Raw genomic sequence first — 27,937 nt, forward strand, 5'->3', positions numbered from 1 at the left:
AATACATTTTATCTACTAATAGTGGACAAATCGATCTTATAATAAGAATAAGATATCTTTCTAGATCAATCCCTTTGCCCCTCATTCTTCGAGAATCAGAGTCTTTTTGGGTTTGAATTTGTTCATATGGAATCTGGGTGGTTCTTTCTTTCTTCTTTTTGATTTATTTTCTTTTATTCTTTCTTTCTATTTTCTTTTGCTCTCTTTTCTTTTTACTTTTTGTTCCCTTCCATCATTCCTTAAGTCCCATAGGTTTGATCTGATCCTGTAGAATTTATGTCTACTCCCCAGTAGGGGCCCGAGGTCGGTAGAATCCAAAAACATGTACCAGTGATTCGCTACACCGGTTGATGTGGTGGTTGAATCAGTCTTCTTTTTAGTCATCGATATGAAATATGTGGTGTGTTCGAGTGTGGCGACACCTCACCAAGTTCATTGTCATTTGAGTCATCCTTCGTTGGATGGTTTAAAGCTTTTAGATTCTCGTTTTTGGTCTATTTCCAGTTTAAATTGTGAGTCATGTCAATTCATTGTCGTTTAGGTTATCCTTCGTTGGATAGTTTAAAGCTTTTAGATACTCGTTTTTTGTCTAATTCCAGCTTAAATTGTGAGTCCTATCAGTTTGGGAAGCTTCGTCGTGTAAGTTATCCACCTAGTGTCAATAAACGGTTTAACCAACCTTTTTCTTTAGTTCATTCCAATGTATGGGGTCCTTGTGCAGTTGTTTTTAAGTTAGGTTTTCATTATTTTGTTACCTTAGTTGATGACTATTCCAGAGTTACCTGGAATTATTTAATGAAAATTTGTCCAGAGTTTGTTCTCTATTTTTTGTGCATTTGTGGTTGAGGTTCAAACTCGTTTAATACTCTTTAGCGCATTCTTTATAGTAATAATGCTAAGGAGTACTTTTCTAATCCCTTTACTGCTTTTATTGTTCAACATGGCATTAATAATCAATCTCCCGATGCCGACACCCCACAACAAAATGGTGTAGCTGAAAGGAAGAATAGACATTTAATGGAGGTCTCTCTTCTGTTGAAATGAAAGTGACCAAACCTTTTTGGGCTGATGATGTTTTGACTGCGTGTTATCTCATTAACATGCATGCCTTCTTCTGTTTTACGTGATGGTATTCCCTGTTCTTTGTTATTTCCTTTTGAACCTTTGTTTGCTTTACCACCCACATGTCTTTGATAGTGCTTGTTTTATTCGTGATCATCGTCCAAGTGTTTCAAAGTTATATCCCAAAGCTCTTAGGTTATTCTCGTACCCAAAAGGGCCATCGCTGTTATTCGTTTAAGTTACAAAAGTATTTTATATTAGCTGATGTTTCCTTCTTTGAGTCCAACCCTTATGCTGACTCTTCTTTTGTAGCTTTTGAGTTGGATGATGATCTTCCTTTATATATTGTTCAATGTTCTCCTCTTCAGATTCTACAGGTTTCTTCACCGCCATCGCCACCACCACCGCCACCATCACTGCCACCTCTTCCCCTGCCATGGCTCACGGTTTTACAACTGTCGCCTTCGGAAAGATTTGGCCTCACCTATTTCGTCTGCCTCTGCCTCATCTTATTTGCCCTTGATCCTACAATAGGTAATCCTCCTCCTTTCCTTAATGTTTCTTCTGATCTTGATGTACCTATTGCTCTTTGTACGAGTGTTCGAAGTTGTACCCAACATCCTATTTCTAAATTTGTGTCCTAGTTTGGTTTGTGCTCTAGTTTCCATTCTTGTTTGACTACGGTTGAGAGTAATCTCATCCCTAGGTCTATTGTAGAGGCAGTGTCTATTCCTAGTTGGAGGGCTGCTATGACTGAGGAACTGTTAGCATTGGAGGAAAATCAGACATGGGATCTTGTACCGTTACCCTGCGGTAAATCAGCTATTGGTTGTCGTTGGGTTTATGTGGTGAAGGTAAATCCTAATAGTTCTTTAGCACGTTTGAAGGCCAAACTTGTAGCAAAGGGCTATGCCCAGGTGTACGCCGTTGATTATTGTACATTTTCCCGTGTGGCTAAGCTTACTTTTGTTTGCATTTTGATTTCTCTTGCTGCTACTCACCATTGGCCCTTATTTCAGTTAGATGTTAAGAATGCTTTCTTGCATGGGGATCTTCATGAGGAAGTTTATATGGAGCAACCTCCTCGGTTTGTTGCTCAGGGGGAGTATGGGATGGTGTAATATCCAAAAGTCTTGAAACAGTCACCTCGGGCGTGGTTTGGTTGGTTCATTAGGGTTGTATTAGAGTATGGGCTAACACAATGTTGTAGTAATCATTTAATATTTGGCATTCTAATGTAGGAAGAATATTTCTTATTGTATATGTGGATGATATTGTTATTACAAGGATGATTCTTCAGGTATTGAGAACTTGAAGATGCATTTACAGCAGAAATTTCAAACTAAAGATTTGGGAAGGTTGAAGTACTTATTGGGTGTGGAAGCATGGAACTAAATGTCTAAAAGTCACGAGATCTCGGTTTTTCCCAGGGTCGAGACGAGATGGCATACGAAACAAAAAAGTGCAATATCTCGTCGAGATCTCAGGTCGACCCAGATCTCGACCCAACTCAGCTTATAAAACTTCCAGATCTTGAGATATCTCGACCTGTCTCGAGCTATCTCGACCGAGAGGCTGTTCCATGAGCTGCTGCCTCTGGTTTTTCACCATTTTTGATCTGGATTTTGTCGAAGAAGCTGCTGCCGGCATCATTCAACTACACCACAACAAGATTAGTGCACTTAAGTTGTATTGTACACTTTAACATTTATAATGCTTATTAAAGTTGTTTTACACTAATTGAATGCTTTGATTGCTTTCTATTACTAAATTATGTGTAGAGCATGGTATTTTAGTACGTCGTCGCCTACCAACCTAGGGTCCAAAGCGAAACTCCTATTCGGACTTTGTTTTTGCAAAATCTGATAATATCATTGTGTTTAAATGGCCTAAAATAGGCTGAGTACCGAGTTTCAGACCCAAACTAGGTCTAAAACCCACCAAAAGCAGCCTTTGAGTTTTAAAAAAAAAAACACAAAAAAACACCAACTCGACCGAGATCTCGTGATGAGTCAACTCGGTTTTTCCTAGGATCGAAACCTGGTCGAGTTTCGAGTTTTAGTTCTATACGTGGAAGTGGCTCACTCAAGGAAAGGAATTTCGCTTTCACAGTAAAAGTATGTTATTGATCTTCTTTCAGAGACAGGAATGTTAGGTTCTAAACTTCTAAATACTCCTATGCATCCCAATTTAAAGCTTACAGCTGATGATGGTGATGTTCTTGGTGATCCTGAGAAGTATCAAAGACTTGTTAGGAAACCAAATTATTTGACTGTGACTCGACCTGACATTGCCTTTCCTGTCAGTGTTGTGAGTCAATTCTGTCTGCTCCTCGGACATCTCATTAGGATGTTGTTATGCGTGTCTTGTGGTCATAGTTGTCAAGGCGTCGCCTAGGCACCGCCTTGGCGTCCGGGCGGTTTTGTTGGGGCCTAGGCGACCTCCGCCTTATTGCAAGGCACCTTACACTGGTTTTTATTGGTATCAAACCTAGTATTGGCCCTTATTTATGCCAAATATCATAAATAAGCAAATGGTATAATATTTGGTATTTCATTTACTTAAGACATTATTCATAAACAAGCAAATGCCCCCCTATTGGAATCCAATAAAAATAGTTAAAAAATCAAATTCCAAAAGGATAAAAAGTTAACCCCCCAGTTCAAGAACAAAAATTGGATTTTCGACAGTAGATAAAATTTTCAACTTTCTAAGGTTGGGGTTTTTCTCAAATCTAAAAATTCTATAAATCTTAATATGATAAAACATTGTTAAAAACCAAAAGTGCGGTAAATTCATTTGTTTTGATATCTAAAAAATTATTTTCGTTCAAAGCGATTTTGACAGCATTCGCACATATCAAATAAGGTTTGACCGAAACATAACTTCTTCAATATAAATCAGATTTAAGCAATTATGGATTTGTTGGAAAGCTGGTTTTGTGTTCTACCTAATACTAAAAGTCTCATGTAATAATAAAATCATCTGACTAGTCAAACTTCTTAGAGAACAAGAACATTTCTCTAAATCGAGAACAATTTATGTTATGAATGTGGAATTAGGGGATATGATTAGATTAGTTGATTAGATTAATTAGGTTGTTTGTTGATTAGTTAGGTTGTTGTTACAAAGGGTTGGTTGTATTACCCCTATAAAAGGGATTTCCTTGTATTCATTGAGTATGAAAAGAATGAAGAAATTAATTTAGTTTGTCTCTCTCAGTTCCCTCTTCTTAGGAATCCCTCACTGGCTCGAATTAGTGAGATTTTCTCTGTTAGGGTTCTTGAATCCCTTCCCAGACTCTGGAATCATAACAATTGGTGCTTTCATTGATCCTCTCCTTCCCATTTCCTTTGCTTTCGTCCTTCCAAGTCTTTCATTCTTAAGCTCCACAGTGCTTCCAATGGGCCTGTTCTCCAAGTACGACAGGCTGGTTCTCCTTTTCCGGTCACTGGAACGTCAAGATCCGAACCATGCGTTCCTTCCATGTCTTGAAGATGCAATCTGCAAGGAGCAAGAGAGGATTTATAGTGTTGATCTTGCAGCAGTTGAAGATTTTGGTTCAATGGCCAATCTTAAACCTTACTTGGCACTATCTGGAGCATCCGTGGCAGAGATCTCTTCCACTGTCATGGTTGCATTGTCATCCACCCCTGCAGTTGATGTTCAGCCGGTCAAGACTGCGAATGGCGAAGACCAACTAGAGGACGAGGAGGCTGTACCAAAGAAGGCCGCAGCCGTTGATCGCATACATGACGCACCTGTTATGCCGGCGAAATTTGAGGAAAAGCCAATGACCCTCCCCGCTGTGGAAGTTTTGTTGCAGAATTCCTCGTTGCAGGCTGCGTTGGTTGTGAAACGCGAAGGAATTTTCAAACCCTTCACAGGGAAGGTCGAACTTGCCGATTCAATGGTAATGGCCAAAACCCATTGCCAGAAACCCATTTCTGGTGCAAATTGGAATGACACTTGTGCTGTGACACCATTCTTGAACCAAGATTTCTCAGTTTTCTTGGATTTTTCGCTCACTCCGCCATGGCCACCACCAGTTAATCGGGAAATCACTTGCCTTGTTTTCCATCATATGTGTGCGACAGGGAAAGCAGAGGATTGGAACCCTCGGCCACCACCGGAGCCCCTACCTTCGACGGGAGTACGAGAGGGTAGTCATGGTCGCCCAAGCTCTGAGTTCCTATTCATGCTCCAATTCAAATCAGCGGCTGCAGAAACCCAGAATTGCAAGAACTCTGACAGAAAGAAAGAGGGAACTCTATCTCGAGGTCGGGGAGCAGATCAAAGCTCAACCCTTTCGGGTTTTGGTGCCCTTGAATTTGGGTTTCCTCTTGGTTCTCAAGTCTGCCCAAGCTTCCTTCCGATGGGAACCTGCAGAAAATTCTACAAGTCATCCAGTCTCGGAGAATACCAAATCCGACCTCAGCAAGTACCAAAACGGTCCTGATCTCCGCTCTGCTGCAGTTTCTCCAACACCAACTTGTTCTATGTTCCAGTTTACAGATCGGAGGACTGCGACATTGGAAAAAAAAATCTCAAGTTTGGTTCCATTGTTGCTTCTTTTTCTTCTGGTGGAAGCATCATTTTGGTTCTTCTCTGGCGACGATCTTGACCCAATTTGACTTTCATCCACTGCATCAGCTGGGTATAGGCATTGTGTGGACGAGATCAACGATTACATCGTCGAGTACAACCGTATGCTCTCCCAGAGGCTTTCTGAGCTCAGCTTGGAGTTGGGAAATTGGAAATTTGGGGCAAACCCATCTTCTCAGAGAGCAATTAAAGGACCAGAGGAAATAGATTCTTGACCGAAGAGACTGGAGAAGAAAGAGAGGCGTTCTTGGTATTTTCTATGACAAAGTATTGACCAAGAACGACAATGAAAAAGTAGCGATTTTTATCAAACAAAAACGGGTAACCAGAATGAGTGGACTCCAGCTCATTTTTTTTATGATCTCAAGGTACCTGTCATCTCCATTACGTGGGCTCCTCATGACCTAGGCCTCTACTTGGCTTGAAAGGGAAGAAAAGGCATTGTGGAGGGTAGTATTGTAAAGACAAATTATGCATGGGCCAAAAGGAGAGCCCAAAGCAAGCTCAGTGGGCCTTCTTTCCATTTTACTGTTGGGTTCTTACTCAGTTCAGTGGGTTTTTGTTGGGCTGTTTTCTATTGGATGTATGGGTTTCTGTTGGCCTAATTTGTGGGCTAGCTGGTTTGGTGTAGTCTTCCATTAGCTCCAACCTTGAGGACAAGGTTGTTTTGATGGGCCGTGGAATGTTATGAATGTGGAATTAGGGGATATGATTAGATTAGTCGATTAGATTAATTAGGTTGTTTGTTGATTAGTTAGGTTGTTGTTACAAAGGGTTGGTTGTATTACCCCTATAAAAGGGATTTCCTTGTATTCATTGAGTATGAAAAGAATGAAGAAATTAGTTTAGTTTGTCTCTCTCAGTTCCCTCTTCTTAGGAGTCCCTCACTAACTCGAATTAGTGAGATTTTCTCTGTTAGGGTTCTTGAATCCCTTCCCAGATTTTGGAATCATAACAATTTAATTACTTATAGATAAGATCATATTTTCTAAGAACAGTATAAACCAAATGTGAGACTAGTATAAACCAAATGTATGTTTGATTGATTCAAACTTCCAATAGCTTGCTTCTTCAGTTCTGTTGTCTTCTAGTTCTATGCTGATTTTTGATGACTTGATGTGGCTTAATATTGATTTTTGATGACTTTATGTGACTTAATGTGGCTTAATGTTGATTTTTTATGACTTGAGGAGGCTCAATGTTGATTTTTTATGATATAAGGTATATATTGTAACATACTAAAATATTGTCGCATAGTAAATAATGTTAGAAAAGGGGGAAATAAAAAATAACACTTAGGGGCGCCTAGGTCACCTAGGCGACGCTTAGCACCCCTCCAGCGCCTTGGGTCTCTTTGCCGCCTTAACACCTATGCTTGCAGTATCTCAAGAAGGCTCCTGAACATGGTCTATTTTACTCTGATCATGACCATGGACGGATTGAGGACTTTTCAGATGCTGATTGGGCTGCATCTCTGGTTGACAGAAGGTCAACTACAAGTGATTACACATTTGTTGGAAAGAATCTTGTGTTGTGGAAAAGCAAGAAACAAACAGTTGTGGCTTGATCCAGTGAAGAGTTAGAGTATCCAGCCATGGCACATGCTACTTGTGAGTTGATGTGGGTGAAACAGTTATTGACTGAGCTTGGGTTTACAAATGATTCGTCTATGCAGTTGTGGTGCGATAATCAAGTTGCAGTCCATATTGCTTCGAATCTTGGGTTTCATGAAATAATGAAACACATCGAAGTAGATAGTCACTTTGGTCGAGAGAAGCTGCAACAAGGACTTATTTCTCCTCGTTATATTCGTACAGGGGAGCAACTTGCAGATGTGTTTACAAAGTCTTTGGGGCGTGCGAGAGTGGATTATATTTGAAACAAGCTGGGCATGATTAACATCTATGCTCCAGCTTAAGGGGCGTGAAAATCAAGACCCAACGCTAATACCAAGATAGGTAGGGGTAGCTTGGGATGATATGTCTTTTGTTTCTTATTCTCTTATTTGCTAGTTATGTCCTTTGTTGCTCTTAGCTATTATATATATTGAATGGAGTGGGAGTTTCAACATTTTGTTGTAACTCCCAAGGTTACACAGAACTATCGATTCTCTCTATTCTCTCTCTTCTCTTCTCTTATTGTTTACAGACTTCAAGTACCTGAGGATGTGATACACAACATCCAAATGTCCACTCTTGGAAGCATGCATAAACTAACTCACCACCCCAACCGCATAAGTGATATCTGAGAGAGTTAGAGAGAGAGGTCAGCTTCCCCACTAATCTCTAGTACTTCCCTGCATCAATAAGTGACAAACCTCTCTTCTCCTAACTTGTGATTTTGCCTAATAGGAAAATTAGTTGGTTTACAGCCCAACATTCCTATTTCTTTCAGTAAATCCAGCACAAACTTCCTTTGACAAATATTTATTCCTTTCATGACATTGACACTTCAATTCCCAAGAAATATTTCAAAGGTCCAAGATCCTTGATCTCAAACTGTTGAACTAAGACTTTAGTCTATTTATCTCCTCCATGTCATTTCTAGTCCCCACAATGTCATCCACATAGACAATTAGGATTGTGATAGTACCATTACCTTGCCGGGTAAATAGTATGGACAGCTTGACTTTGGGTATATCCATTCTTCAAAATAGCTTGTTTAAACCTCTCAAACCAAGACTTTGGGGACCGTGGAGGCCATATAGAGCTTTCTTACGAAGACACAATTTCCCTTCAGCTAAGGAAAACTTGAAGCCCGGTGGAGTTTGCATATACACTTCCTCTTCCAAGTCACCATGGAGGAATGCATTCTCATATCCATCTAATCCAATGGCCAATCTCTATTGTCTTATGACGAATCAAATTGTGTTTAGCCACAGGAGCAAACGTCTCCTGATAGTCAATTTCATACACCTGACCATATCCTTTGGCCACCAATCTGGCCTTATATCTCTCAACAGTGTCATCGAATCGGGTACTTGATGGAGTAGAACCATCCACATCCAACCGCGACTCTACCCTTGGGAAGATCAACCAGTTTCCAAGTACAGTTCTTCTCAAGGGCCATCATTTCCTCACACATGGCTTCCTTCCACTTTAGGTCAAACATGGCCTCAATGACATTCTTGGGAATGGGAGTAGAGGAAAGAGCAACTGAGAAAGCAACACATGTACAAGCTTTTGTTCCCTTTCGAACAACAATGGGAAGGTTGAACTCAGAAAGAGGGGAAGGAGTATTACCTGAAGCGGTGGAGCTCAGGATGTGGATCCAAAGAGGACTGTTGGCAAGTCTTCTTTACATTAAACTGGCATGTCCAGTAACTCAGGTATGGTATTTGAAACGTCTTCCTAGTTATATTGCAAATCTTTAGATAAACCTCTTAAAAAATTAGAGGGCCTAGTCTATTGAGATGTGTGATTTGATCAAAATTATGATTTTACAGAATGAGAAACTGTCATCCCATTCAATCCGATTGGGATGCCTTGACTCTAACATGTCCCTTGGGAGGAGTAACATGAAGGTCAGAATTATGGGTGTATTCAATACTCCCAAATAAAAGGGAACTAATCTATGGTCGATTCCGTAAGAGATAATAAGAATTGCTAGTTGTACCTCGTGAAAAAGACTTCTTTCGTGGAATTAACCATTCCATTTCTTTTAGAAAGAAATTCTGTTCAACTAACCAAATACGGCAAAATTCTGTTCAACTAACCAAATATGGCATGGTTACAAGAGTCTATCATCGCATATAGGCTTTAAGGGCATCATGACATAACCGTCGAGGTGAAGTAGAGACCTAAAAGATTGAACGAAACGATACATAGACAAAGAAATCCCTTATGAGTTCCCAGTTATTCCTTTCCGAGGATTCATTATTCGAAGGGATCGATACTTTATAGAGTACACCCATCCACATCCAACCGGGACTCTACCCTTGGTAAGATCAACCAGCTTCCAAGTACAGTTCTTCTCAAGGGCCATCATTTCCTCACACATGGCTTCCTTCAACTTAAGGTCAGGCATGGTCTCAATGACATTCTTGGGAATGGGAGTAGAGGAAAGAGCAACTGAGAAAACAGCACCTGTACAAACTCTTGTTCCCTTTCGAACAACAATGGGAAGGTTTAACTCAAAAAGTGGGGAAGGAATATTACCCAACTCAAGAAGGTGGAGCTCAGGATATGGATCCAAAGAGGACTCTTGGCAAGTCTTCTTTCTCTTTCTTTTGTAAACAAATAACTCCTCGTTACCAGTTTCCCTAAATGATCTAATACATCAACAACATCCACCTCCTTGTGTTTCCCCACATCAAGCAGAAATGGAGGGATAGGCAAAAGGGGAAGAAAAGGGGTGACAGTAGCAGCCTCTGCACTTCTACTATTCTCCCCCTAAAGAGGGTGCAGATGAGGAGTAAAGAAAGGCAAAGATCCAAAAATGTGACATCTTAGGAGAGAACCTGCCTTCGGGAGGATTAATGGTAGCACTTATAGCCCTTGGTAAAAGGGGCATAACCAAGGAAAAAACACTTGAGGGTCTTAGGATCAGGTTTAGTCAGAGCAAACTTATTAACAAGGACATAACACACACTCAACCACCTTGGGAAGAAGCGAAAAGGCCATAGTTGTCACGGCGGCATGGCGGTCCAAGGCGGTGCAGGCATGTCTAAGCGCTTAGGCGGTAAAGCGGCCGCCTAAGCGGCGCCTAAGCGGTAAAGGCGGTCTAGTGTTAGTTTTTCCCCTCCCCTCCCCCCCCCCAAAACACTCAATACATGATGGCATGATGCACCTTATATCATTAAAAATTAAATTTAAGCCACCTCAAGTCATCAAAATGAAAAATAATACATGATACATTAAAATTCAGAATAATCAAACATCATAAATTAATTAAAAATCTAAAAGAAATAACACAAAGTAAAAATTGAATAATCAGCATTCTCTTATTTATTAATCAGTTAATCACTAATCAATAATCACTAAGTCCTAGATAAAAAAACTAACTATTATCATCATTTCATAAAAGACATAGTTGCAGCAGGTGTTAGTACTACAGAGAAGAAGAAGAAGCAGCAGTTCAACAAAGCAAAAAAAAAAAACAGAGAAGCAGCTGCAGCAGGAGGCGTTACAGACTACAGAGAAGAAGAAGCTGCAGTTAAACAAAGAAAAAAAATAAAACAAAACAGAGAAGAAGAAGCAGCAGTTATGCAAAGGAAAAAAAACAGAGAAGCTGCAGCAGCATCAGCATGCGTTACAAACTACAGAGAAGAACGAGTGCAGTTAACCAAGCATTCAAGCAAAAAAAAAAAAAAAAACCAAGAAGAAGAAGCAGAAGAAGCAAAGCAGCTATCCAAGCATTCCAAGCCAAAAAAGAAAAAGAGAAGCAGCAGCAGACGATAAAAATAAAAAAAAAAGAGTTGAAGAAGAAGAAGACGACTATGGAGTTGGAAGAAGCTTACCTTGCCGCAGATGGAAGAAGCTTTGCCGCCTTCGTCTAAGTCTAGTTGCCGGAATAGTGCCGGAATAGAGGAACTAGGAAGAAGCTTTGCCACCTTCGTTTGCGCAGATTTCGCAGAGAGAAAAAACTGGTCGAGGACTTTCACTTTTTTTTAACTTTTTGAGAAGTTTTAGGTTTTTAACTTTTAGCTTTTTAGGGATTTCAGTTTTGTATGATCCCATGTAGCAGCATTACACGAAATACTTTTACATCAACAAATAAAAAGCAAAGAAACAGAATAAAGGAATAATGCATGAAAAAAAAAACCACTCTCAGGAGAGGCGGCCGACTTGACCACATGGCGCACCAAGGCGTCGCTTTAACCGCCTTGGCGACGCCTAGTTTGTCAAGGCGGACGCCTTTCGTGACTCTAATTAAGCGTACCATAGCTTAGCCCTTGGATTCCCGCTTGGACGCCAAGGCGGCGCCTAGGCGACGCCTTGACAACTATGGAAAAGGCAAAAACATGAGGGGAGAGAATTTCAAAAGGGGATTTGAAACCAAGGATACTAGAAGGCATACGATTTATCAAGAAGGCAACATTAAGAAGAGCATCATACCAAAAAGTCTTGGGCACATGTATACCAAACAGCAGGCTCCGAGCGATTTCCAATAAATGGCAACTTTTTTCTTTCAGCTACCCCATTATGTTGGGGTGTGTCAACACAAGCTAGCTGACGTACAATGCTATCATCAATGTTGGAGCCCACCATACATATAGTCCGCCCTTTATTGGAGTGAACAATTTTAATTTAGTATCAATTGGGTGCAAATCAGTTGGTACAAAATTTTAAAAACAATATAGACATGGATTTTGTACACTACTCCTACCAGAGATAGAGGAAAGAGAACCATTAGCAACTCTACCTTATCCCTACTAGAGCAAAAAAAATAGGAATCATAACACTAAGACATAACAGTAGTGATCGATGGCTCCAAAGTGAATAACCCAAGAGGTGGAAGTGGCTGAGGTAGAGGCCTGCAGGGCTAAAGGCAAAGGATCTGACATAGTGGATGAGGAAGACGAGCAACCCAATTGTGACATAACCCGTCGAAAAACTAAAAGATCTTCACTTGTAAGGGAACTGTGGTCTGCCTATAGTTCAGATGGGTACCCCACGGATTCAATTTCAACCATCACGGAATATGCTCTAGCTCCCCCTCGCCTGCCACCATGCATACAAATAGGTGGGAGTCTAAAAGGTCTCCCATGAAGTGCCTAACAAGTCTCCCTAGTGTGCCTGGTCCTGCCACAATGGTCACATTTGAGCTCGTCTTTGTCATACATACGGTTTGGAACTTGGCCTCTTCCTCCACTACGCCAATCTCTATAAGAGCTAGAGGAAAGAGCACTCAAGGGATGGTACGGTTTCCAAGACTACTCTTCTGATCACTTCACTTTGTAAGTAGCTACATACTTCATTTAAGGATGGAAGAGGTGATCGGCCTAAGATTTGCACCCGGATTGGTTCATACTCTGGGTTCAGCCCACCAAGGAGAATCAGGACATGTTCCTTCTCAAATGTGTTATATACTTTTGCTTCATCCTTGGGGTTGGACAGCCGTAGGTCCCTATAGTGATCATATGCCTCCCAGAGACCAAAATTTGTGTTTTAGTACTCGAGATGGTTGTATCCCTGCTTCATGTTGATAACCCTTTTGGAGGAGTTGGTAGACCTTAGCTGAGTCACCCACTCGATCAAAAGTCTTAGAAATACTATCACAAATGTCCTTGGTTGTTTCCTTTCGCATAAACCTCCTACCAATCTCAGGTTTCATGGAAAAAAACAACCAAGTCATCTCGGTTGAATTTTCAGTCTCCAATTTCTGATATGTTGGATCACTTGAACGAGGGGCTTGGATGATCCCTATGAATGTACCCTAACTCCTCCTTACTTCGCAGAGATAGCTTCACTGAGTGGGCCCAATCCAAATAGTTGTTGTTGTCCAACTTCACAATGGATATTTGGGTGTTGGGATTCTCAGATGCAATAAGCCAAAGCTTCTGTAGGTCCATTGACCTCTAACATGATATGCAAACACACTTGGAAAGCTGGTTGGTTACCCAAACCAGATGGGGAGTACTCACTCTACCAAAAAACTCCTTCCCAGTACTCACAGAAAAATTCCAGTAAGCAAACAATCCATAAAACTTGAAAAACTTGAATCAAATGCACCTTTCAAGGCGTGGGTCATCTCATTACAATTCATAGGCCCCAAAAAGGGTAACTCACCAATAACCAGCACTAAAGTGCATCAAACATAACATTTCAGATGAAAAAGGGGCAGAAAAGCAATTCTGGCAGTACCTGTCAGTCCATGGGAGGAGTAGTACTCCAACCACGCAAGTATTTAGAACCCAAGACCATGGAGGGATGGAAGAGGACCCTTGGGCAATTCTAGCATACTTGGTCCCATTTCCAGCTGATGGTTGATAAGAGAGAAATGAAGTCTAAACCTGGAAAAAAAATGGCAGTACCCCTTGTTTGCTCTCTTTGTTCGTCAATCTACCTTCATTGCTTCAACTCTTCACCCTTGAGTCTTCTAGTTGATGAAACACCTTGGGAAGGTCTTCTTACGTAGTACAGCCTCTATTGGAGTCCTTTCTCTCCTAGGATTCCAAAAAGAGACAATGAAAATACAAGCTAATGGCCGACTCTCAAACCAGCCCTCTGATACCAAGTTGAAAGGAAAGGAAGGGATCAATGTGAGAGAAGGTAAGGAGAGACAGAAAGGAAGAGAAGAGAGGATAAGATGAAGAAGTATGCGTACAATATCTTAGGGAGAGAATCGATCTCTCTCCCCTATATTGATTCACTTATGTTATGAGAAATTACATGCATACCACCCATGCTAACATAAGGTAGCCTAGGGAGGTAAAAGGTAAAAGCACAATACAAAATAATAACAAAGTACCCTTATTACATATACTCTTAACAATAACATAGTTAGAAAATTCAGACTTGCGAATATATCAGAATGAGTAAAATTCAAGTATAATTTGTTTTGCTAATGAAAAGAAAGAGACAGCAATCAAATTCAGTCAAAAAGCAGGCAATGGCAAAAAGGCAAGAATGGATTAATTCAGGTATCAAACATTTACTCTTTCAACATGGTGTTTTTCATCCTAGGATTTGTTTTGGGGACAGTTTTCCCTTCTAAGATTGTAATCTTTGACTTTCTTTTTCTTCCTATACGGGTATTTTAGTTGTCGGTGCTGAGTTCTCATCCCAAATCTCCCATTTGTTCCTGTTGTTGATGTATTGTTTCCTATTACCTTCTAATAAAAGTTGCTCTTTATCAATCAAAGAAAGAAAAAGGTTTATATATAAAAAAAAATTTGGCCCTTTCATTTAGGCGGATATAAGCTATTAGAATGAGAAAATCCTTTAATTGTTATAATATACCCAGCAATCCATTACATATTTCTATAATACAGTTCAATCATTCAGAGTGTGGTTGGCTGATGAAATTGAACAGGGTGGAAATGGAATTGATCCAATTCTGCCGTTTGGATAATCTTGATAAGAGTGGAAAGAGAATGAACCCAATTCCACTGCGACCACTTTGGGTGCAACTGTAACCTTCAAATTCTCCCTTTCAAATCCTCTTTCAAGGGTAAGGATTTAGAAATCAGCAGAATTGGAGACATGGGAGGAATTGGGAAAAACATTGGAGCCCGATGAAAAATAAAAGATCTCATCTCATCCATTAGTGTTTTGAGGAATGGAGGTTTTAATGGTTATCCAGTACATTGTGCTGAACATTTAAAAACTTAGTCCTTCCGATTGACCTTTTATCTTCTCTCCTCTGCTTTGCTTTAAAGTGTTCCCCTTCAGTCCAAGGAATCCCCATACAATAGAGGTACACATCAAAGAGCATTATAAGCTACTACATCACCAGCTTTCCTTTCAAATTTCTAACAATCAACATCCATAATGGCAAATAAATAGAATAAAAAAAAATAACAAAAGCCTAAGAATCACAGCAGGAACCCTAAGAAATACAACTCCTATCATATAAGAATGAAATAACAGAACATTCAGGAAATCAGTAGAAACCCTAGATGAATGAACCTCTCGCAGGCATCTTCAAGAGACGAGAAAGGTCTCTTGATGTCGGGATTTCCTTTCAAAAGTCTAGCCATCAGCATCCATAATTGCAAATATATAGAATAAAAAAATAACAAAGAAAACCTAAGAATCTCAGCAGGAACCCTAGAAAAAAACAATTCATATCATATAAGAATGAAATAACAGAACATTCAGGAAATCAATAGAAACCCTAGAAGAATGAACCTCTCGCAGGCGTCTTCAAGAGACGAGAAAGGTCTCTTGATGTCGGGATGACAAACCCGCCACGCATCCTGGTACGCCATTTCGAGCTCTGCCTGTTGCGCTTGTCGACTCACCTTCTGCTGTTGTGTTTGTTGCTGCTGCTGTTGTAACTGGTATTGATTAGGTGTTTGTTGTTGTTGTAACTGATTAGCATTAGAATTAGGGTTCTGTTGTTGTTGCTGCTGCTGTTGTTGTTGCTGTTGCTGCTGTTGCTGTTGCTGTTGCTGTTGTTGCTGCTGTTGTTGTTGTTGATGTTGTTGTTGTTGTTGTTGTTGTTGTTGTTGCTGCTGCTGCTGCTGCTGTTGCTGTGGGGGAATGATTGGGCGGTGAAGGCCGGGAGGTCGTAAGTGAGCGTCGATGTTGGAAGGGAAACGAGCCATTGCTGCTGCTTGTTGTTGGTGGTGCTGTTGCTGTTGCTGTTGCTGCTGCTGTTGTTGGTATTGTTGTAAGAGCTGGTGTTGCAGCAATAGCTGCTGATGCTGAGACAAGGCATTTGCTTTTGCTTCTTCCATCTCTGTGTCTCTCTCTCTGGTTCTGTTTCCTGCTTTCGATAGCTCCGTTGGCTCTCGCTGTGAACAGAGAGGTAAATCTGGTAGGACGAGGGTACCGGACCAGAGATGGGTTCAGCTCCAGTATATTGAACGGTTTATCCGGTCTGATTGTGTCGTTTTGGTCCAAATCCCCCCCCCCAACTTTTTTTTGGGTAAATTACATGTACACTCTCTAGACTTTGCCTTAAATACAAATTGACCCAAGGTTTCAAAACGTGAACGAGTACACCCCTTATAGTTTCAAAACCATGCTAAACTAACTGATCGTTAGCCATCTAACGTTAACTGATGATGTGGCGTTTAGAATGGATATGAAAATACAGTTTTACCCTTTCAAACTTATCCTAGATATTGCAAAGAAGGTGGCAAATAAGAGTTTGTCTTCTTCCTTTAGAAACTAAGATCTTCACGCAACAAGAAGACATCCTAGCCACTACATCGAGAACCAGGGAGAGGAGAGATGAACTGGACCTATAACAACTAGCGGAAACCAAGGAAAGTGAATTGATAAATTAGTTCCATGGGACAGCAGCAGCAGCAAACATCGACAACCATATTTTGCAATTGATTCCAAGGACAAGCAACAGCATTTGAAGAACAAATGACTGGTTCTTTTCAAGTCGATAGATCTCTTTCAAGCATATAATGACAATATGATCTTGCGAAGAACAGCTGCAGAAGTAAATACCGAGAACCAGAGAAGAACTCCCCCAAAAAAATAATCAATCGAGAGTCCAAAAATAGGTGAATTTGCACCACCAAAGATCAGGTGATCAGATGGACCCCAAATACCTCTCAAGTGACTTTCTTATAGAGGGCAATGATGCCCCAATAGTTGGAGCAGATCTGCTGGCCAGACCTGATGGAAACCAAAAATTGATGGGAAGAAAAATCTCCCAAAAATAGAGTATCGCCCCCTGGTTTTGGAGAACCCAAATAGTAGCAATTGAAGAGATGATTAAGGCCCAGAAACAAGATCAAATGGACCTCCTAGCAATAGGAAATATCCATTGAAATTTGAGCAACAAAAATAAATTAAAAAAATATTAGTAGGTATGATCGAAACAACAGAAATCTTATTTTTTGTCAGACTTGCAGATTTTCTTTCTTCTTCTTCTTCTTCTTCTTCTTCTTCTTCATCGTTGTGATACCATGTAACAAAACTGGACCTTGATAATTAAGACCAGTGACGAAGAAGAGAGCTGAGATAAAAAAAAAAGACGAGATTGAGGGAGAAAGACTGGAGAAAATGCTAGAGGGCTTAGCAATTGTTGCTCTAGCAGTCCCTCTTACCACACTTAAAATGAAAGGGTAAAACCGTATTTTCATATGCACTCTCAATGCCACATCATCAGTTAATGTTGGATGGCTAACGGTCAATTGGTTTAGCATGGTTTTGAAACTACAGGAAACTTTGGGTCGATTTATATTTAGGGGTGTATGCATAATCTACCCCTTTTTTTTTAGTACTTACCATTTTGACAAATTGTAGTTTAGGAAGCAGACATTTCACATATTGTGTTTCGGATACCTAAACTTAATTATAATTAGGAAAAAATTCTTAGATCCATTAGATAAGAATGGAAATTACAAGATAATTAGGCTTCAATTTTGTTTTACATCCATTACTTTCTATTTTAAACAGATTTATTTAATCCCTAAAGTTGGTAAATATTCATTCCATTTGTTGCATCAAGAAACTGTCGGAAGGGTCCTCCGGGATGAAACTTGCAAAAAGGAACATATGGGCAAGGGAGAGCCGGTTTTCTCCAGCAAGGAACTCTTCGATGCCTAAGTCAGGTCTCTTTAGCAGTAGATAATTCAAGAAGATTTGAGTGTGATTGATCCCTTTACCTAACCCTTAAGCCTCCTATTTATAGGTCATACTAAGCAGAGGTTGTGCCTCACTAGAAGACAACAAGTATTACGCTCAACGGTGAGCTTATCATGGTAAGAGTCGTATTAGGAGTGTGCTAGCTGGAGAGTCCACTATTAATGGGAGTTTCCATATTGTTGATCAGTGGGAGATCTTGTTTCCTTGTAGGATACATTTGTTTCCCTCTTTGGGGGCGATCATATTCCCATGCGATTGGGTTTCCTAATCTGGATCGGCCATGTGTTGTGTGGGTGTAGCCTGATGGGTTTGGCCGTGGGTAGCTCCATACAGTTGCGGCTTGTCACATGTCATGCTAGCATTTGTGAGCCTTATTTAGGTATATCATAATGCCCCCTACTCCTGCGGAGCCGTGAGGGTTCAATCACGGCTCCGCAGGAGTAGAGTAGGCCGACCGGCGAGCATTGGTGTTATGAGAGGAATAACTGATCAGTGCGATGCTAACCTCTTCCTATCTGAGCTGGTCCTTTTCTGAGCGAGTATTGGAATTTTGATCTTCCCCGAGCAGTGGTAAGATCAACACTCTCACCGAGCGATGAGCGTTACATTGCTATCCAGCCTATCGTGTAGCAGGCATGACGCTCTTGACTGAGCGATGGTAGGCTCAACACTCTCGACTGAGTGATGAATGCTGCCCGACCTCCTGACTTTTTGACCCACCATTTTTATTATGCGTGTGGGTTTCAACTTTCATGTCTCGCAGGGAAGACTCAAACCATCAATGCATTATAGTTTGTCAAGCTAAGTGGCCCGACGTGAGCAGCTTTTGTCACTTCTGCGCTGTCGAACAAGACATCTGTCGGATGGATGAACAAATAAGTTTACACCACATCATTGCGTGCGCCGCTTGGTGCATAGAGGAGACAAAAAGGCATCTCCATCATTTCAAATTTGTGTCCCATTCGATTGCAGGCGTGTCTTTTGGGGTGATTTATTACCTCTCGCTCATGATTGGTTGGGGATCTCCTTTAAAAAAAATCCCTCCTCTTCTTCTTCTTTATCTCCTGCAAATCCTCTGAGTTTTTGTATTCCTTAGTGTCTTCTGCAAGTGCAAACCAGGTATTCAAGGTCCAGTGCTCAAGCGTTTGTTGTGTCGCGTTTTCTCCGCCGCTTCGTGCTTTTGCCCTGTGAGCTTCTGCAACCAGTAAAGGCCTTCCTTTCTTCTCTCCTTTTGTATTTTATTTCTTTTTCTTACCTCCCACTGTCAATGCATTTTTTGGCCAAGATGTAGCGACGGAAGCGGCAGCTATCGTTGCTGCCAATAGACTTGTTTTTCCTTTTAGGGGATGATTCTTCCTATTATTCCTGAGTCATCAGGTCTCCTAGTCCAGGTACTGATTCCCCTTGTCTAGGCATTACAACCTGTTGGTGCACCAGATTTTAATGTGCCTGGGGCCATTCGAGGCATCGGCCATGCTTTTTTAACCAGCAGGTAGGTTTAGGTTTTGGGGCCTTGAGGTCCTATAACACAATGACCGACGAGGAGCTAGAACATTTTAGGGTCAAGTACCACATCCCTGACACCGTGACCCTCAGAGCCCCTAGGAAGGACGACTCTACGTGCAACCCACTTGGCAAAGAGGTCTACCTGTATGAGTAGTTCTTTGCTGGAGGACTTAGGTTCCCGATCATGACCCTCCTGACTAAGATCTTTGACTATTTTCACATCTCCCCTTCCCAGCTCGTTCCAAACTCTTGGCAGAACATGCTGGGGTTCATCGCTTTTGTGACTAGGTTGGGTTGGCTAGTTTCATTCGATCTCTTTCTCATTGTTTCCATCTTAAGTCTCAACTCCCTCTTAGGCCTCCGAGGCTGGTACTGTCTAAACCAGCGCTCGAGCATCAAGTTTGTTACCGGACATCCTTCCTCCATTAAGGGTTGGAAGAATGGTTTTTTTTTTCACTTCGGGTGTAAAGGGGTTACCGCTCGGTAATGCCTGGTATGAGCTAGATACCAGACGAATGAATATTAGGCCCAAGTTGGATGGCCAAGATAGAGCCACTTTGAAAAAGATGAGGGAACAAGAATTTCCTCTAGACACCGTCGATCTAGATGATGAGGGGTTTCTCTCTCAGCATGGACTTAGTCTTGGTGAGCTACTTTCCTTCTATTTTAAAATTGTGGTTTGGTCCTTAACTCGGTTCTAATCACTTTGGTTCTCTACAGTGCCGCTCGACAGAGGTATGCTCCAAGCTACTTTTATTGCTCTCCAAGTGTAGCACAGGACGCGGGGGAGGGCGTTAATGACACAGGGTCAGGAGTTAATGATATAGAGTCGGGCTTTAAGCACCGACCGAAAAATAAGCTTAGCAGCAAGAGGAGGAAGACCACTGCCACTCCTCCTACTATTTGTCTGTTAGAGTCGACCGTTGATTGATCTACTAGTGCCGGTGTGGAGGTGGTGGATATCGTCATTCGAACAGTTGGCATCCATCCGGGTCAGTTGGTCGCAACTCCTTTTGGTTGGGCCATAGATCCAATCGGGGTACCTTCCCCCGCCAGGGAGGTGGCTCCTTCTGAGGTCATGCCTATCGTCCCTGTGGAGAACCAGGTTGACCAGTTGGGTGGTGGGTCTCCTCCATCGACGAACGACAGGAATCGAAGGGCCCGTTTGCCACTATCTGTCCCTAGTGGGATTTGACCACTAGTTGTTTGATTTTTTATGGCATTCGAGTGTCGAACACATGGGTTCATGGGACTATACTCCCTCGAGACAAGTTCTTGTTGGAGTCTAAGTCTTGTAAGGAATTGATGACTAGAGGAAGGATTTCCTTGCTTGGGTGAGTGTCTGATCATCAGCTTTTGTGCCTAGTGATTCTGAATTATAGAGCAGCATCAGATCAAGGAAGCTAGTTGGGCAACTCAGGAGATATCTCTTTTGGGCACAATCAACTCTCTCAACTGCGACCTGGATTCTAGTCAGACTTGAGTCACTGAATTTAAAAGTGCGCTGAAGATAGAATAAGAGGCCAGAGGGGTTGTCAATTGATATGTGGTTGAGTTGGAGGCTGAGCTGAAGTTATCAGGGAGCGTCAGGCAGTAGCGTTGGTGCGAGCAGTGGAGGAGTATAAGGGTTCTCCTACCTTCGACTAGTAGCACACCATGTGGACACCTATATCAATGGCGCACAGAAATTTCACTACTTCCTGTGGAGACAATCCCTGGTTATAATTTTTCCCCGTTCGATCTTGCCAACGCTCAAACTTATTTTGAGAAGCAAGTCGCCCCCAATTGCCTGAAGAAGGAAGTGGTAGTAGTAGAGATACTGAGGAGGCCGAGGAATAATTTATATATATATATATATTTTAAATGTAACTGCTTCGAGCTTGAATGAACGGTTCTTTTGTGCCATATTTCTTTTCTCTTGCCAATAATAAAGTTCACCCCTTATTTATTTTCATGCTTTCTTTGAGGTGAGGGTTTTTGGTGCTGACCTTCGGGGGTTAGTATGTTAGTGCCTCACTTCGGGTGAAGTCTTCTGATATCGACCCTTGGGGGTTGGTCTTTTGGTGCCTCACTTAGGGTGAGTCTTTTGATGCCGACCACTGGGGGTCGCTCATTCAGTGCCTCACTACGGTTGATGTCTTTTGATGCCGACCCCTGGGGGTCGGTCATTCAATGCCTCACTTCGAGTGAGGTCTTTTGATGTCAACCGCTGAAGGTCGGTCTTTCGGTGCCTCACTTTAGGTGAGTTCTTTTGATTTTGACCTTTAGTGATCAGTCTTTCAGTGCCTTACTTCAGGTGAGGTCTTTTGATGCCGGTTGATGGGGGTCGGTCTTTCGATGCCTCACTTCTGGTAAGGTCTCTTAATGCTAACCTCTGGGGTTGGTCTTTCGGTTCCTCATTTCGGGTGTGGTCTTTTGATGAGCTTAGGGAGAATTTTGTCACAAATCCCGAGCAGTTGTATTTACTAAGGAAGACTGTATGTAACTCACCAAGTAACCAAAAACCCAAGTCACCAAGTCCCTCCTCAACGTGAGAGAGGCTGTATTTATAGATGTAGAGGGGTGTGTGCACTCCCAAATTTGTGTAGGGATACTGGGTTTGATTCGGATCATCGAAAGGGGTTGTGTTTGCATCGACGGGGGGTGTTTGGTCAAGGTAATGGCCAATGGGTTGAGAGCATATGTTTAGTTGCCTTAAGGAACGTTTTTTGGGGCCTAAGGAAGCCAATATACGCATCCAAGATTCCAAAAATAAGCTTGATCGTGAAAGGAATCGAAAACAAAGCTAAAAATGGCAAGTTTGGGCTTCTTGGATTTGTATAGATTCAATAGTGAACTAGGGTCAAGTCGACATCGAGGAGGGATAAGGTCGACATTGAGTGGCTGTCGATGAATAACACTTGACATCGAGGGAAAATGGCTCGACTATCGATGTTTAAATTATGAATGTCAAGGTAAGTTAGACAGTAGGAATGCACTGCTCGACAATCAACTGGGATATGTCGATGTCGATGGATAGTAGGGTCGATATTAACTCGTGGTCTTTGAGTGTCGACTTGGATTTTGGTGTCGACAGGGAGGATTTGTGCTATTTGGGCCAGGTTCTATACTGGGCCAAGCTGGTTCCAAGGGGTATGGGTTAGAGCTAGGGCTAGCCTTTCCAGGGGATCTTGGAGGGCTTGGAGGCTCTGGTTTGGGGCTCCGACAAGTGGGAATCAACGATCAATAAAAGGATTCAGGCAATGCATATTGATGCTACATTCACAGATACAACACCTTTACGCCTTGGAGGGTACTCATCATTGTCACGGGAAACCTCCGGGGGAAAGACAAAATGAGATGTCTACACTTTTGTCCCAAACCTGTATGTAAGGCTTCCTAACTCTTTATAGGGTCAAAACCACTACAATAGCATGCTTTATGGCATGGATTAAGTCAAGGTAACTCGAATCCACCCATCAATCCCACCTTATTCATCTCCCATATTTTCAAATTCAAACCCTAAGCTTGAACCCTCCAACCTTTCTTGTTTCTTTTGAAACTAAGACTATAATGTATGTATTGAGTCTCAGAATACCCTTTACAAGTATTAAACCCAATCCAAACTCATGAAACAAAAACCAAACGAAATCTAGGGCATTTACCTTTCGGATGACTTAGGAAATCCAAGTCGGTGCACAATGGCGGTCTCCCCATCATCCTTTAAGGTCGAGTGAGCTTTGCCTCTTTCCAATGCTACCTATTTAGGACGTATCATGGTCGGTCTCCTCCAAGCTTGATCGATGGAGGTCCTCCTCTCCTTTCTCTTTTCTTTCTCTTTTTCTTCCTTCCTTTCTTTTCCCTCCTCTCTCATTTTTCCCTAATGTGAAGTGAATAGTGTTCACTTAACCCAGCCCATGGTCTTATATAGACTACTCCTTGGACCGAGTTGGTCCAACCATGACCTATGGTTCAAGTGAACCCAGCCAAACCCAAATAAATTCCTCACATGGTTTAAAATTCTGTCAAGTTATTCCACTATTCATCTTTAATTTTATTAAAATGTTTATTTAAATTGCTTGCCACATTATATCACAGCTCACATCTATATTAAGAAATTACCCTCATTTATAGGAATTTCCCTATACTAGTAAAAATTTCTAACCCCAAAAATTTGGGGTATTACAGATCGAGTCGGCAAATGTGTTCAATATCCGTGACTTCAAGCAACTATCAAGTGCTCTATTTTGTTTCAGATCTCCCTGTCGCCTGGTTTAAATTCACTTTATTTGGTTGCAATTTTATTGGTAATTGTTTTGTAATCGGTTTAAAATCATTGATTTTTTTTTTATTCTCAGTCGAACTAAACCAAATGGAAGCTTATTTGTTAAAACCGTAATCGAATCATTTCACTTTGGTTCGATTGTGATTGTAAACAGGTAGTTCCAGTTTCAATTTTAACCATTACGTCCCAGTTCTCACTTCTTAGCAATGTCTCATTCTCTTTGCAAGCCCCCTTTAAAACCCAGGCTTTCTAATGAACCAGGATGGATGGACAAATTACCGTATTCAATTCAATCAGACTAGTTAAGCCGTATCTTAACACTAAATCTAAGGTCTTGAGGAATGTTTTTTTAAGGTAAGGGAGTTATGTTCTTTCACTAATGTTGTTGTGAATGTGGACGTACAAGTTGATCTTAATGGGCTTTCAACTCTGATGAATGTTGGTGGTGATTCTTTTGATCTATTTGTGCCTTTTGAGAGCCTGGATTTTGTGGCTATCAACACATGCGATCCCAACATTATATATATATCAAGACTCTCAATATATTGATCCTATTTTGCATAGTCGAAGCAATCAAGATCCATAGGCATCCAAGTTGTAGACTCAAACTTGGTAGACACTCAAAGGCCCCGAGTCGACATTGAGCCAACCTTCCATCGACATTGACCTCATCCCCTGTGAATATCAAGTAGAGCCTTTTGAATGTCTATCTATACTCGACATTTAGACATATTTCCATCAACACTCAACAACCCCATATAGACATTAACCAGTGTTCTTCGACAGTGACTTGATGTCGACATTACCCCTGGTAGATGTTGATTCGACCCCACTTCGTCGATCATGTGTGAATCATAGACACCAAAACTTTCCAAGTTTAGCTCCGATTTTGATTCCATTAGCGTCCAAGCCCCTTTTTGACAACTTGGATCCGAATTTTAGCTATCTTAGGCCCCAAGAAACATCAACTTTGGCAACAAAACACTTGCCCACACCCCATTGGCCATAATTGTTGGCAAAACACTCACCGTCCACTTAGTTTTCACACTTTCCCATAAGGGCCCCCACTTAGTTTACCAACTAAGTTCTTAGAGTTCAAGTACTTGGTTCTCAACTTAAAACCACTTTCAAGTGAGTTCTGAGTACTACAACGAAGTGCCATCCAAGGGAGGTTTGACTTAGCCTTTACAAGCGGCATAACGACCTCAAAATACTCTTTTCCTGAGTTACAAAGGGAAGCCCTCCAACCCTTTTGAGTTCAAGCCTCTCCCTACTAGGTGAGACCCCCCTTTTCTAGTTTACTTTGCATTCTTCTACATATCTGTTTTTTTTTTTTTTTTTATATTTTGCATTGCGAAGGGAGGTGTGTGTGATCCCATCTCTTTAGATGGTGATTACACTCATAACCCTGATTGTAGTACTCACCATGTTCATCTCTGATACATGTCCCCTCCCCCCTTAGTACAGATCTCATTCATGCATGCCTCCTTTCTTATTCAGATGAATCTTGCATGATATAGGTGTTTGCATGTCGTATTGTAGTTTTCTTCCTTATTCTTCCTTCTACAATGACATGTATGCTCTTCCATCATTCTTCATGATCCATAGCCCTATCACAATTATCCATGTATAATAGGCTCATATCCCCCATGTCATCATACCTTGATCTCTTCTCCATGAACACATATAGATTAGGTCTATCTTCATTATTCATGTCTCTATAACCATTGTGTCCTGGTTATGCTAGTTTGTGTCTTGCAATCTCATACATTCAAACATGTGATGCTAACCATGTTTATTGTATTTTGACTTCCTTCACATTCACTTTTCTTTCCTTTCATGTATACTAATCGTCTTCTTGTAGTTGAACCTCTGGGTATGTCCTCTTACCCTATCTTGTACTTTTATTCCACATTCTCTTATACCATGTTTTTCTCATTTTTATTACCCCAAAAGCATGTTATCCCCAAGCCTAGCCAAGCAATAGGAAGACAGACTTGACCAGGTAGACTGATGTGCCTAATACTTTTCCTGAACCGTAACTTGACCCGTACTCAGACCAATGGACCAACCAGTCCCTAAAGAGCATCACAAGAGAGTCAACTTTACAGTACGGGTCCTAGACCCTCCTTTAGGTGGCGAATCCAACACACATTTTTCACCTCTCTCTCTCTCTCCTCCCCAAAGAGGGAAGAGGTGGAGGACAAGTAGAGATACCCCGCCATGGTCATTTATCCTCATACTCATATCCCCATTTGGATTATCAATTGCCATATCTTGCATCAACTTGGACTGAGAATGCAGATGAGTCAGCAAAGCTTGCAAATGGCCTCCTAATATGGCCATCTTAGCATCTATCGATTCAAATTCTAAGACAATTTGAATATTACTACCAATCTCTCCAAAGGGTTCAGTGGGTGCTCTCTCATGTTACTTAATGTGTTGGACGCCTAATGGTGTAGTAGAACTTGAGTTAGGGGCTACACTTGAGTTCGAGTCTCAATAGGTCCCAACAATCTAACCTCTTTAAAAGACTTCAAAATAGTAAAGCTATTTGAATTCAACAATGTTTTGACCTGTAGAAGCTAGCATGTCACATGTCCTGGACCCATCACGAGGAAGGAAAGCTTAAGAATTGACCCCTGAGCAACCTTTAAACTGCCTACTCACCAACAGAAGGGATGGCTAATTTAGACTATGGGAACTATGCGTCTTCCTCACAACTGACATTGAGGAAGGACATGGCCGTTACAAAGTATTTGGGCCGACGAGAGGTGGATACAACATTCTTAGAGGTTGGGATTGAGGAACATCAACTTTATGGGTGGAGATCATCGGATTTGAGCACTGGTTAGATGGATCTAGGCTAGCACCTCTCCCTGCATTAACCCCACGTTTTGCTTCCCAATGATTCTGGAAACCTCGCTTAGCTGGAGCATGGGGAGCTTCAGTTTTGCAAGCACCTGAGAAGTGACCGAAGGTTTGGCAACTACTACAAATAGGGCTTCCATTCATAATGAACACTTTGATGGAATGTGTTTTTTGATTTTGCTAAAAGATCATTTGTATTAAGAAAAAAGAGAAAAAGTAAGATACATGACACAAACTGGCCAAAACCAAACACAACAACAAAATAGCAAGATAAACTCTCCCACCTTCGGCATTGCCATCAGCGGGAGATGAAATCTGCTAAAACTAAAAAATTAAAAAGAGGAGTTCTGAAATCTTGGTCTACATTGTACATTGATCAATAAATCATCTTGCAAAGAGGAATCCAATAATCTAGCGGTTGACTTGGCAAGGAAATCAACCATAGTTTGATTATCTAAAACAGTGTGATATCTTCCATTCAATAGAAAGAAGATATGATTGAAGAGTAGACCAGCTTTGCCAAATGAACAAGGAACTTTTTTTGCGGGAAACCAAGATTGAAAAAGTTGTTGAATCACATTCAGTTCATAGTTTCTTTATACTAAGATTCCTTGCATGTTCCAATCCAAATATGAGAGCCATAAACTTGGTCTTCATGCCTAGAAATTTCTTGAAGGACAAAACCACACTAGCTCGATCATCGCGAATAATTCTACCAGCACCAGATCTGCCAGGAATTCCCAAGGAATACTTATCCGCATTAAGTTAACTTACACCAGGTTGATGGAGGGCAGACCCAAAAAATTTCCAGCATCTCCTAAGGTCTTCGAGGTTGAATCTGAATAGCCATTACTCTAGGTTGAATAAGATCCTCTATCGAGGACACACGATGGGAGAAAGATGATGATGAAGCACTCAGCTATCTCTGAAATAGGCTCCAGGTCTGGAAATTATTACACCCTCTACCCCCAAGATGTCTAGTATTTTACTCCAGCCAATAAAGTACGGGATCAAAACCAGACCAGCCAGCCAAGCTTCCTTAATAGAAATATCATTAGGCTTTCTCTTCCACCATAGACTCAAATCTTGAAAAGAGTGATGAGGCTGCCAACTGGTACCATAAGAGGAAGTGAATGAAGGCCATATAGATCGAGCAAACACACATCCAAGAATAGGTGTTTAAGGGACTCCGCTGCCTTCCCACACAGATCACACCTAGAATAAAGAGAGACACCTTTGGCCATGACTTTATCATTAGTTGAAAGCTTACCATGTTGAAGTCGCACCAAAGATTGATTGACGAGGTTGAAGACTTTTAATCCAAACCATTGCAGACTAGCCACTTTAGGCTTCCTTGTTCTAAATACCTCCCATGCAAACTTTACTGAAAAACACCAGAGGGGGTATGAGA

General features: G+C 41.3%; 1 protein-coding gene and 1 long non-coding RNA gene across 7 annotated transcripts in view; one reads left to right on the forward strand and one right to left on the reverse strand.

The window, feature by feature from the left end:
• Positions 1-25,831, reverse strand: part of LOC122646559 (putative mediator of RNA polymerase II transcription subunit 12) — a 42,156-nt gene extending 16,325 nt beyond the window's left edge. Inside the window, exons 1-4 of one of the 6 annotated variants that reach the window (XM_043840130.1) lie at positions 25,818-25,831; positions 20,839-20,841; positions 15,890-16,041; positions 15,462-15,733 (exon numbers count right to left, since the gene is read on the reverse strand). In XM_043840130.1, the coding sequence (XP_043696065.1) occupies positions 15,462-15,733; positions 15,890-16,012 (395 nt within the window). In that variant the 5' untranslated portion in view covers positions 16,013-16,041; positions 20,839-20,841; positions 25,818-25,831. The other 5 variants (XM_043840128.1, XM_043840134.1, XM_043840129.1 and 2 more) reach the window with 5 other exon arrangements.
• LOC122646560 lies at positions 53-27,847 on the forward strand. Its single transcript, XR_006330649.1, has 3 exons — positions 53-290; positions 17,556-17,569; positions 27,838-27,847. It is a non-coding gene; the product is annotated as an uncharacterized LOC122646560 (long non-coding RNA).
• The last annotated feature ends 90 nt before the right edge of the window (positions 27,848-27,937 follow it).

Source organism: Telopea speciosissima, chromosome 11 (assembly GCF_018873765.1).
Source record: "Telopea speciosissima isolate NSW1024214 ecotype Mountain lineage chromosome 11, Tspe_v1, whole genome shotgun sequence".
Lineage (NCBI taxonomy): Eukaryota > Viridiplantae > Streptophyta > Magnoliopsida > Proteales > Proteaceae > Telopea > Telopea speciosissima.